Source organism: Mandrillus leucophaeus, unplaced genomic scaffold, assembly GCF_000951045.1.
Source record: "Mandrillus leucophaeus isolate KB7577 unplaced genomic scaffold, Mleu.le_1.0 Scaffold265, whole genome shotgun sequence".
Lineage (NCBI taxonomy): Eukaryota > Metazoa > Chordata > Mammalia > Primates > Cercopithecidae > Mandrillus > Mandrillus leucophaeus.
In genome coordinates this window covers 3019227-3032037 of record NW_012102754.1, presented here as the reverse complement: position 1 = coordinate 3032037, position 12811 = coordinate 3019227, and the positions used below count along the sequence as shown (strand labels likewise).

Here is a 12811-nt window from a genome sequence, read left to right as displayed (position 1 = left end):
AATGCATTAAGTCTTAATTCATTGGCTCATTTAGAAAGGCCTATACCAAGTCCTAGCCTGAACGCCACCAATACTTGAAGTGGTGAAACAGATACTCATCTGTCCCCATTGGGCTTCAGTCATCTACATTTAAGAGGACAAGCAGAGGTGACCCACAGAACCCACACTGGCCAGCTCAGGAAGATGAGCCACAGATACCCCAACAGCAATGACAGGAAATGACCTGGATCCTCCCCGACCTTATTCCCACTTCTCTTCCTCCCTCCCTCCTTTTGTGCTTGTCTCTGGCCTGCTGCCCTCCCTTCCCATTCTCAGACTCCCATTGGGTGTGGTTCCCCATGTCTTGCCCCCCGATAGCACTGGCCTGACTTCCCTTGGGCAGGAACCCTCTCACCAGTACCATAGCAGGGCCAGCCTGGTGCCCACCAGGGGTGACACATATGGTAGACAGGGTCAGCTTTCTCAAATGCTGTATACAGCGTGGCTGGGCAGACTCATGTAGGCTAAGCCACTCCTTTACCTGGCCCTGATATCCTATGATGAAAAAGTCTGTGCCAGGAGAGTGAACCCAAATTTCAGACCACTGGTCTAGGGCTTAAGTCCAAGAGTTAATTTCAGGCCCAAGAGTTAGGACCCAAAAGGGACTGACCCTGGCCAAAGCCACTATATGGCACACCTCTGGGAACCCCCATTCATATGGAATACAATGCTATTAGTGCCCCCTGGGGATGTGTAGCTGCTGCCGAGGCAAGGAATGTGAGAAACAACCATTGGTTGAGGACCGTGCACTATGTTTGCACATCACATGTGATTTCTTTTAATCCTGGCCACAACATAAGGACATATATTATTAGACCAATTTTATGGATGAAGAAACTGAGGCTAGAGCATTAACATAACTTGCCTAAAGTCATACAGGTAGTAATAAGTGGGGCCAGAATTTGAGTATCTCTTTCCTGCTCCAAAACTGTTGGTCAAGTTTCTTCCTCTCTAAAATGAGATCAGTAGTTCAGTGATCTCCACGGTCCCTTTCAGCTGAGAGGTTCTGAGGCTGCACTGTTCAGTATGGTGGCTAAAAGCCACAAGTGACTATTTTTTTTTTTCATCTTTTTTTTTTTACAAGTGACTATTTTAATGTAAATTAAATAAAACTAAAAATCTAGTTCTTTGGTCACACTGGCCACATTTCAGGTGCTCAGGTGCACCAGTGCCTGCCTGGTGGTGACTATGTTAGACGGTGCAGATGTAGAACATTTCCATCATCCATCAAGTTGTATTTGCACAGCACTGGTCTAGAGATTTAGATAAAGAAGAAGAGATGAACAAACGGCACAAAAGCAGAAATACAAGGCTAGGTACGTGGCTCATGCCTGTAATCCTGGCACTTTGGGAGGCTGAGGTGGGAGGATTGTTTGAGGCTAGGAATTCGAGACCAGCCTGGGCAATACAGTGAGACCCCATCTCTACAAAAAATAAAAATAAAAATTAGCTGGGTGGGCTGGGCACAGTGGCTCACGCCTGTAATCCCAGCACTTTGGGAGGCTGAGGCGGGTGGATCACCTGAGGTTAGTAGTTCAAGATCAGCCTGACCAACATAGTGAAACCCTGTCTCTACTAAAAATACAAAAAATTAGCTGGGTGTGGTGGTGGGCACCTGTAATCCCAGCTACTAGGGAGGCTGAGGTAAGAGAATTGCTTGAACCCAGGAGGCGGAGGTTGCAGTGAGCCAAGATCACACCATTGCACTGCAGTCTGGGCAACAAGAGCGAAATTCCATTTCAAAAAAAAAAAAATTAGCTGGGCATCGCGGTGCATGCCTGGGGAAAATGAGGTGGGAGGATCCTTTGAGCCCAGGAAGTCAAGGCTGCAGTGAGCTATGATTGCACCACTGCACTCCAGCCTGGGCAACAGAGCAAGACCCTGTCTAAAAAAAAAATATATATATATATATATGCCTGGACACAAACCAATGGGCTGAGTTTCGGTTCTTGGGTACTTCAGAGAACATAGCTCTCCCACCTTTCCTCAAGCTGTTCTCACCCTGGACACTCATCTGCATCACCTGCCCAAGCCCTGCTTTAAGGGTCTTGATGCAAGGGGTCTGGGGTGGAGCCAGGGCTTCCATATTACCAGAAGCCCCTGAGTGATGCTGACAGGATGCCAGGCTTAAGGATGGTATCTTTATAATATCTTGAGACAGAATCCGGACCTACAGGCTGTGGAGGGCCCTAAACCTGTGGCCTCCTGATAGGGCCTCCCCTTTTTCAATTTTCCAAAGACCCAGACACCTTTGGCTTAAGAAATAACCATGCAGAATCCCCAAACCCCATCAGCACCAGTGCTTAGGCTTGACTGCAAAACCCAAACTTAATTCTTCCCCATCCAGATGGGATTTCTCATCTATTCTCTTGGAAGAAGGTTCGGTGTGAATGCTCCATTTTTAATTTCCTCCCTCATTGTGTGCTCTCTGCCAGTATGGGGGTCAGTGCGACCTGGCTTTCAAAACCTTAAGATGCAATATCCTAGAAGGCACCAGTGTGGGTGTTATAATTCATTTCATGCCTCTTTGGGTGCATGCAAATAAAAAGGCCTCTCTGTAATAATATTGTGATCTTATTGTAATGATGATGGTGACACCAGGGACCAGACACTTACTGTGTGCCCAGTGACTAAGATGAATCTCTGTCTGGCTTTCTCTGTTCTCCTGTCTTTTGTCCCTTCCTATTTTCTCAGCCTTTTCCCTTTGTCTCTGTCATTTCCTTCCTCATATTCCTTCTCTCTTTTGAATGGCCATAGTATAGGACTAAAGTACTTTTTATCATTGCTATAATTATCGGATTGAATTTAATACTTACATCTGACCCTAAAAACACAAAGCAAAGCCATGTCTCAGTTATGTATACATACGACCACTCTTCTTGATTTGTCCTCAAATCTTTGATACTAAAAACATTCTCTCCCTGTTTTTTATTGTGGGCTCTTTGAGAGCAAAGACTATTTTAAAGCTGCGGTTGGTGCCACAGGGAGCCTGTCCCGTTGGTGATAATCATAGCAATCATAGCAACAATCTATGGTTCCAACAGATATAAGTAGAACACATTGCTGCTGCCCACACAGGAGATGCAGCTACTGCAAAGAATGGTGTACCAAAAGTAACTGATGATCACACTGGGTGTTTTGCCCAGAGCTTCGGGACCGGTTGGTTCAGATGGCAAGTCCTGCTGGGCTGGGGCACATTAACCAGGAGTGCATTTTCCCAGGCTTGCAGCAAAGGCTGTCAGGCACACACCAAGAAAGCATGGAGGAGCATCAAATTGGAATCAGTCAGACCCGAGCTCAACCCTTGCCTTACCCTTGGCCATCCATATGCTTTGGGCAAGTTATTCAATCCTGACTCTGTTTACTCAATCAAGCTGAGTGAGAGAACAGATACACCGGCTCAGTGGTAACACTTAATAAATGCTCTTATTTGGCTAATATTTATTGAATGCTTTCTCTGTGCTATGCATGATACTGATCCCTTAACATGAGGAAACTGAGGCTTAGAACAGTTAAAGTTTTTCCAGGATCCCACATAGCAAGAGGAGGAGCTGGCATTTACCCACTACCAAATGTATCACCCATAAGTTAATGCCCAAGGAGTTAAGAGGAAGGAGCTCTCTGAAAGCCCAAATTCTCAAGTTCATCAATGCAAAGGATTGCTGATGTGCCAACATTCCTGGATCCATGGACTCCCCCTACAGCTCCCTTGCACAGATGTTCAGACACTATAACTCAGACCAGTCCTTCCAGTCACCAGCCCTGCGTCTTCTGTGTACCCTAGAATAAGTAAGACAAGCGGATGCTGTGGGTAGGAAAGAAAAGTGGGCACAGAGGGCTCAGCCAGGGTTAGAAGCCAGCGTAATAAACAAATAAATTACTCTTCTCTGGCTGAACTAGCTGGTGAGTAAAAGCATTGTTGTGGTGCCCTCTGCTGGGCGTGTGTTGCTTGTAATGAATTTGTGGCAGAACCACACCTGGGTCTCAGAACTGTCTTTTCCACCCTGGCTGGAGACTGTAGGCCACCAGTGGCCTAGAACCTGTTGGAGACAGCTCTGTTGAGCCTTTTGTGGTTGTCAGGGTATAGTTTTTTTCTAGTGTGGAACAATGACTTGCCTGAAATAGACTATCTTTATAGCCTGGCATTCCCTACTCTCTGCTATTGGGACCAGAGAGGGACTTTTCATTTGTTAGTCTTGGCTTGTGTAGGGAATGGGGGAGAATTTTTGTCCCATAAAAAAGGACCCGAGCCACCATATATACACACAAGTCTGAGTCACTGCAAAATGAAATATTAAGTATTGTTTCCCCCCAAACTTATATTCAGTGATTTACAGTGAGAAGCTTATAGATATTTTTTAAAGGCTAGATACAGTAAATGGCTTCTGTGAGGCTGTAATAATACTGCATCTGGCAACTAGACTGTCAGCTTCATAAGGGCCAGCACTGTGTCTTACAGCCTATAAATTCAGTCACAAACATGCAACCAAGGATCTCAAACAAAAGGCCATCCCTGCCCTCATGGAGTTCATTGTGTGTGGAAGATACAGCAAGTCAGTGCACAACTATAACGGTGTGGACAGAGCTGTGTTATCACACAGGAGGAGAAACCTAGCCAATCCCAATGTACACCAGGGCCAAGGGTGTGTCCCTCTTGATACGTGGAAGTTTGCCAGAGAATGATGTTTTCCTTCATTTTTAATAACTTCACTTGCCAGTTGACCATCATCCTCAATCTCTGTCTTCTCTGAAAGCTGCTCATTTTCTGGCAGATATTTAGCAAAATCACAGAATGGCTGTGAATTCCCAGCCCCATGAACACCTTGGGTGTTGTCAAGCTGCATCATCCAAACTGCTCTGGACACTCGGGGCAGGGTCAGTGCTTGCTATGCCCTCAGAATGAAAGAGATGACACTCAGCCAAAAGCCACTGCACTCGTGTCTTAGCTTGGCTCTCCTCCAAGTCAAACCTTGCTCTCCAGGATGTAAGTGTAGATGACAATGGGCTCCTTTTTCTTTCTTTCTCTTACTCCCTAATTTTGTGTAAGAAATTGGAAAAAAATTTGGCACTTTGAAAAACTCATTTTGTAACCATTCACTCAATAGAAAACATTCATTGATTTCCAATTCTGTACCAGTTACTGTGCCAGAGGCTACAGATGTCACCGCTAAAAGAACATTACCCTCAGTTGCTCCACAGTCTAATGGGGGCCCCAGGCCAGAAGAGAGATGTTTGCAAGAGTGCAGTAAAACATAAGTATCGAAGAAGCCCATGACCCCCAGCCCAGCTTGGGGAAGGGGGCAATTGGTAGATTTCCCACAGGCCATGGCCTGCTTGAACTGAGCCACAGTGTCTTGAGGAATTGATAAGACAGGAAGAGCTCATCACCTCTGGGTTGTGTTCACCTATGACCATTGCATCGAAAGGCAGGTCTGGAGGCCCATCATGCTCTCTCCTCTATATTTGAAGGGATGGGAGCAGGTTGTAACACTTGGTTCATAGCTTAGAGGGTTCCATATTTGTTCTGTAAGCCCACCTTCCTCCTAGATCACCCCCAGGTCTCATGGGGGAAGTAGAGGTTTCCTACGACTCTTTCTGAATCAGAACTGGCCTGCATTACCACTCTCCAACAGAGTGTACCAGATGCCCTGTATGTGAGGGGTCCTGGGTCCTAGCCTGGCCTGCGATAATGGGGATGCTGGGTTTTGATCCTCATCTATCTCTGTGTCTTTCCTCAGACTGGTCCAGAGTCCTTAGGAGGCAAGGCCATTGAGTGCATCTTCCTCTTCCAACCTCTAATCTTAAAGCTCAGTGTTGTCACCCAAGAATCCTGTGCTCATTTTTGCCATATTTCTTTCTTTGTTATTCTCTCATACCTTTTTTTAAAGCTACCATTATCATACAGTTTACTGTGAGTGCAGGGCAAGATTAAGTTTCCACATCTCTCAAGGAATTAAGTCACTTGGCCAAGGTAGTATAGCCAAGGTGGTCATGGAGCCCAGGCACGGCTGACTCCTGGGTGCAGCACCAAAGCACCCCATGGCCCTGCCCACAGCTCTTCTCTGAGAGAGCTTGCCTTTGTCTCCTAGTCTAGGTACCTGTGGGAGAGAGAAAGGTGAGGAAATGAGCACACTTTGCACTGGGACAGAAGGGAGTAGGGGCTGCTGGTGCTGATGTCAGCCAGCAGGGGGAAGCCCACTGCAAAGGGGCCTGAGCTTCCGATCAGTACTTTGTTTAATGCTGTAGTCATAGATGCTTTCAGTGGCTCTGTGAATATACCCTTTCCTTCCTAAGATTGCCAATGTAAAAAGAGTAAAATAACCAGTAAAATATCATTCCTTCATTAAATGGTAAAGGAAAACTTTAGTCTCGTTCCCTTTGATAAAATTCTCTATACAACATTTGAGCATCACAATACAACGTATTATATATATATAATTCAATTTGAATTTGTTCCTGTCAGTCACTTGAACTTCCATTTCTGCCACTTATCCTTAGGTTAGAGTTTTTTTCCTTCCTTTAATTTAGGAGCTACATGGGAATATGTTGTAATAGTCCTGTGCTGTGGATGGATCATACCTTGCTCTAGGATCTCTTCAGGTTTGGAGATCTTTGAGGAGAAGATGCTTTCCATTTTGCACACTCGAGAGCAACTCATCACGCACAGTTGGCCCTGAGAAATATTGGCCGCAAGAGGGGTGGATAAGAAAGAGCCGTATGAGAGCTGGCCCCATAAAATTCCACTACATCTCATTCTTTCTACTAGGCCTGGCTGACTTGCAATGGAATAAACATTTGTGCCATTACCTGGCATTATACACTGATTTGCAGCTTTTAAGGCTCACATGAAAAGAGCCATTACCATTAAACATGTTTTCTCCATGCTGTACAATGTCTGCCCCCAAAAGGTGAAGGCATACCTCCCAGGTGTTGTACTTATGAGCTCACCCCTTCCCCTCTTTTCTTTCCACAGCGGTCCCAGTCTGCCTTCTCAATCACTGGAGAAGAAGCCCTGAAGACCCCTCCAGCGGAGGCTGCATCGAGGCAGCCAAGGGACCAAGGCCAACACCCAAGAGCAGAGTCTGCTCTGCCCAGCTGGAAGAGCGTGGACAGGCTGGATGAAACAAGTAACTGTTTTAAGCAACATCTAGTTGGTCTGTGGGTTTCAAAAGGCTTCTCAGCTGTTGCATGGCCACTCAGCTCCTCTTCCCATAAGTCTGAACTGTTGTGTGTCCCTCTGGGCCACCATGTCATGAGGCCTCCAGCACAACACACAATATATAATGTGGTCATGTTCTCGACTCAGGCAGTTTTCCTAGCTGCTCTGGCAGGATGAAGGCTCTCAGGGTGTCATCATATTCTATGCTCTGTGCTGAGACCTGTGGGATGGGGGGTGGGGAGAGGTGGGGAGGTTCCTGGACAAGTGTGCTCACATCACTCCACTGCACACCCACTTCAGATACCTGTTCTGTGTGGACTAGGAGAATGTGTCTTATGTAGGCCAGGAACATTAAACTACCCTCTCATGGCATTTCAACTTTCAAAGGGATTTGAGTCCCACCAAATTTAGGTCTGTAGGTCTGGTTTTAAGGATGTCCTTTCTGAAACTGGATACATTAGTTAGGGTAGCATATGCCACTATAACAAGTAAACTGAATATCTAAGCAGTTTAATGCAATCATTTTCTTTTTCATCATATAACAGTGCAGTACAAGTACCCCTGGCCTGTGGGAAGCCTTCAGAGGCCAAAGTACAAGGTTCCCACCTTGTGACTCTATCATCCTCCAGGGCCTCTGAGTCCTTTATGGGCTCATCCACATTCAGACAGCAGATGGAGGAAGGGAGAATGGAGAAGGCAGGGACCTGCTTCTGAACCATCTCAGCAGGGAGAGCTCACACCACTTTCACTCCCAACCTGTGGACAGGAACTGGTCGCGTGGCCCCACCTCAATGCAAGAGGCCCTGAAAAATGGCATCCTGGCCAGGCAGATGCATACCAGTAACATGGCTGGGTCATGAAAGAGTCTTTGGTGGGCAGTTGTCTATCCCTGCCTGAGGGACGTCCTGAGGACGGCATTGCTATTTGCTTGCGCCTCTGCTCTTCCTGCTTCCTCCCCCTAGAATGTCCTGCCTCTACATGGGACAAGTCAGCTTGCCCCTTTAGAGACTCTTCAACATGTATGGCACGTGGTCCTTTGTAAAGCTGTTGAGTCATGTAATCCCTCAAAATGAAGGGGCTCAAATGAACTGAGTCATTTTCCTAAAGTCTCATATCAGAAGACTTTAAGGTGCTTGGACCCATCACCGTGGGTGATGGCCGAGGGCCATGAAGTCCCTGTGCTCAGGGGGCCTCCTGGTCTACATGAATGTCAGACTAAATCTTCCACCTACCCCCGCACAGGTCTACTCCTCTCTTCCTATTTCCTGCATACACACACTGTGTTGGGAGGCCAGGCATATCTGTCTTCACATGAAGAAACCATTAACAGTATTCTCATCCCATGTCCTGTCAGACTTAGACCCCTTTCCTAAACAATGAAAACAACAAAAAAGATTAACAGCAGCATAGCCATCCTAGTAATAAGCTTTTAAAGATTGTGCTGTTATTTCTACTCTAAAAGGGAAAAGATTTAACCAACGACTGTAGAAACAAAATCCATTATTATCACAGTGCAAAGAATCAGAAAACATTAAATATTTTTAACTGTCATTCTAAAGATTTACCAAAAGAGATTATTTTTATATTGACCTTTTAGTCCCTATCAGTAGAAACTGCAGTGCCATGACATTGCAGAAATTCTGCAGCAGATGATCGTTTCTTTACTTAGGTATATGGTGTTCATTTTTGTTTTTTAAGTGCATTTTTCTTTTCTAGATATGCCTTTCTTTCCTCCCTCTGCCCTCCCAGTCTATTCATATTCGTTCATTCATATTCTCACTCTCTCTCTTCTTCCTCATTTTCTCAGTTCTCTCTCCTTCACTATGGATTGCAAATGCACACAGAAAAGGGACTGTTAGATTCCATAGAGTACCTGAGAATATCACATAATAGAACTTCAATGCACAATATCTAGCTTTCTAAAATCACTTTAAAACATACAGAGTCCATATGTAGGCACTATTTTATTTTTTCCTCCAACAGCATTACTAGACACTGTCATCATTTTGTTTTGCGGATAAGAAAATTGATGGACAGGGAAGTTAAGTGACTTGTTCAAGACCCCACAGCCAATGTAGGCAGAGCTGGTCCTCAAATCCAAACATCATGACTCCAATTTGCAGGCTTTCAACTACTGCATTATAAGTGTCTCTCTACCATAAAAACAAACAAACAAAAAACATCATTTCAAAATTCAGACTTGCAAAGTGATAAATGTGTAGGATATTATAAAAACAACTACAAGATGCTCTGTTTCACAAAATAGTTTCCAATCGGATTATAAGCATTCATAATACATTTGCAAAGGAATTTTGTTTTCAAAACATGATTTTGGACATAATTTTCTGTAAAATTAGGCACCCATAGGTAATTTTTCAATTGTATATAAACATAAAACTTAGTTCCACAACATCACACACCCAAAAAAATATTTCACATTCTGCTCAAAAATCTAGGCATCTCTCAGGATAAAGATTTAAAATTTTTTAAAAAGGACTTGGGTGGAAAGCTTCTGGTTTTCTGAGGAATTTTTAGCCCTTGACATGCTAAACTGTCCATGCCAGCCTCAGAGGTCTTGAGGGATGTCTGAAATGTTTAGCAGGAAGCACATTATTCCTACAGGCATTGCTCAGTCTCGGTTGGGCAGAAACATCAAATAGAGGAGTTCTGGAGGTGGAGGTCATCTTAGACAGTGAATGCCCACTCAGCTATATTTAGCAGTTGTGTTTATGCCTCAGGAGGAGGGTTGATTCAGATTCCTGTTAGTGCCCAGTTGGGGTCAGTCTTAGGGACACCGTGGTTTGGGTAAACCACAGTAACTCTGCTTTCAGTCTTGACAGTGCTTATAGCAGTTAATGGATTTCCCCCAAATGCATTTTCACTTTATAAACCTTGACTGGGCATCTACTGTATATGCTGTGTGTGCTCAGTGTTAGGGAAATAAAGATCGAGGAATTGTCACTGCTCTGGGATCACTCACTGAGAGTTAGTTGTCTGCACAATAATGGAAGAGCAGGAATTTGGAGAAAGAGGAAGCGAGAGCAGGATCCCCAAGGGGTGTTCCTGATGGACCGAGAGACTGGGATATCTGAGTGCAGGTGCAGCTTTGATGATGCTGCTCAAAAACCACCAAAGTTTTCACATGGTTGGGTATTCAGGGAGCCATCTGTGTTTTTGCTAAGAAGTAAAATTTGCTGAGGTAAAAGTTGGTCAACTTCTAGCTTCCACGGAGGCATGAGGCAACCTGGGGTTATAAAAAAGCAGGAGAAGGGGAGTTGGCAATGGGCCGAATGCCATCTCACCATGTCGTGGGTATTGGAGCCCAGGGACCACATTTACAACATGGTCAACCCTAGAGCCAACCCTGAGTGGCACCATCCAGGGTCTCCCTCTTTGGATTCCTCCCAGGGCCCCAGGAGAAGCTGTAGACAGCCGGGTTCATTGAGAGCTGCTCAATGAGCCCCATCGCCCCTGCAGCCTTTGGTGCCTGTGTTCATTAACAAGTAGTCTTCATGTGCCCAGGATGGGACCCAATGTTGCCAGGGGCTGGGAGCATAGCAGTGAAGAAGACGTGGCTCTGTCCTTAAGGAGCTCACGATCAGGATTGAGGGGTGGGGTAGACAACCAAGAAAATAAACTATAATATAGTTTGAGTGTTAAGAAATGAAAGCTTTTTGGCAAAGCTCAGAGAACGGAATAGCCAGCTCCTCAAGGAAGGAAGGCCAAGCATATGCAATTGAGGAGTGATGTGTAAGTCAAGTCTTGAAAGATGGTCCAGAGAGCAGCCTCAGTGACAGATTAGAAGGCCCAGAGAACTTTTCCTTTCTTCTTAGAGTGAGTGCTCCACAGCCATGCTCAGAGTCCACTTTGCATCATGTGGGTGTCTTGGTTTGACTCCCACCAGAAGCAGACGCTAATATGAGAATCTGAAGACCTATAGTTTATTTGCGAGGTGAGCCCAGAAAACACACAGGGAGGGGAGTAGGAATGTGAAACAAGGAAAGAAAATCAGGCAATAAAATGGCTTGTTACTGAGCAGATGGCCACTGTGGATGGCTGGAGCTTGACCCCACTGGGGACTCTGGGAGCCAGTGTAGAAGACTCACCTGCTTGGCGAGCAAGAGAGCTGGGATACTTAGCCACCAGCTCCCCTACTCATTGGTTGAGGGCTGCTCCCAGGAGGTGATGAATCCTGGGTACTTCCACCCTGCCCCTGGGGCAAGCAACACAGGCTCTAGTAGCCAGAGCAAGCCTCAAGTGAAGACTCGCAAGTGCTGGCAATTGGAAGTCCAGCTGGCATACACTGAAGTGGTGAGGGCCAAGGTTTGGGGCAGGGCATCCACAGAGCCTGCTACAGGAAAAATCAATATAACTACTTACTAGCCATGCATAGCTTCACTGAGAGCCTGAGCATTCCTGAGAAACCCCTACCACCTGACTGACAATCCCCGGACACAGCATTAGGAGAATGTCAGCAAAAGAGAAATACTTTTCTCAAAAGACCTGCTATTACCACCACCACAAGTAGAGCCCAATAATAAATGGTAATAACAACCCTAGTGAGCCACTCTTCTGAATAATTCCACCATCAATGAAAATAGTGTTGCTGTATAGATATTAATGTGTAATACTGAATAGTGACTATCAGATGCATATCTCTTTTCTGTATACATACATATGGAGTGCATGGGTGTTAATTCATAACCAGGTGTTAAGTACTACTGCTAAATCGGATTCAACAGATATAAGCTAAAAATAGCTCAGGGCCTTAAGTATAGCAGGCACTAGGGCTGATGCTTTACATGCGTTATCTCATAATAATTCTAGTGATAGCCAAAGGTGGGTCACACTGACCCCATTGTTGGGCAAGGAAGTAGGCCCAGAAGTGTTCTCTAACCAAGGTCACCTGCTAGTAAATTCAGTCGCTGGGGATCAGCCCTGCGTCTGCTTGAATCCAAAGCTCTTGTTCTTTGCCCTACACTAAAGCAGCCTCCTTCATTTATAGACAAGGGTAAAGGAGCCATCAGGAATTAATCTCTCTGAGCAGGCATGTGTAACACACTCACGAGCATCCCCTTGTGTAGTCCTCTGACAACCCAGAGAGGTGTTAGCTAAGCCCTTTTCACCAGTCAGAGAACCGAGGCACAGAGGATCACACAGCTGCCAGGTGGCTGAGTGGGGCTTCCTCCTGGACCTCTGGCTTCGAGGTCACTGGTCTTTCTACTGCACACACTGACTCTGGGACAGAGAAGGCTAGGCTGCTTCTAAGGATAAAGCGATGCCTGAGATCCGGGCCCTGCCTCAGGGACTTTGTCCTCACGCTCAGCAGGTGTGTGACAGCTAGAACTCATGGAAGAACGTGCGATGAGCCAGCCAGGTCCCACACCAGGAGAGCTCAGAGAAGAGAGGCCAAGTCCAGCAGGGAGATGAGAATGCCCTCCAGGAAAAGGCCGTTCCCACCAGTGGGATGAGGTGTTGTAGGGTCACTGGGGCTTTACTACACGGAAATGGTGGAGAGGGACACTGAAGGCAGGAGCAGCAGGAGAAAGGCCGGTGTGTGGTCTCAGGCTTCTTGGAGGCCCCTGCTTGTATCAGCCCACTGCCGGGGTCCAG

The 12811-nt window shown here is 45.9% G+C and overlaps 1 protein-coding gene and 1 long non-coding RNA gene across 3 annotated transcripts in view; one reads left to right on the top strand and one right to left on the bottom strand.

Annotated features, from left to right (window-relative positions):
* LOC105542669 overlaps window positions 1–12811 on the bottom strand; it is a 129447-nt gene that overhangs the window by 2337 nt on the left and 114299 nt on the right. The window lies entirely within an intron of this gene.
* The window catches only part of MYRIP (myosin VIIA and Rab interacting protein), a 425120-nt gene that overhangs the window by 341325 nt on the left and 70984 nt on the right, over window positions 1–12811 (top strand). For both annotated transcript variants that reach the window (XM_011984307.1, XM_011984308.1), the window contains one exon: window positions 7013–7166. In XM_011984307.1, coding sequence (XP_011839697.1) covers window positions 7013–7166 — 154 coding nt within the window. The remainder of the gene's footprint in view (window positions 1–7012; window positions 7167–12811) is intronic.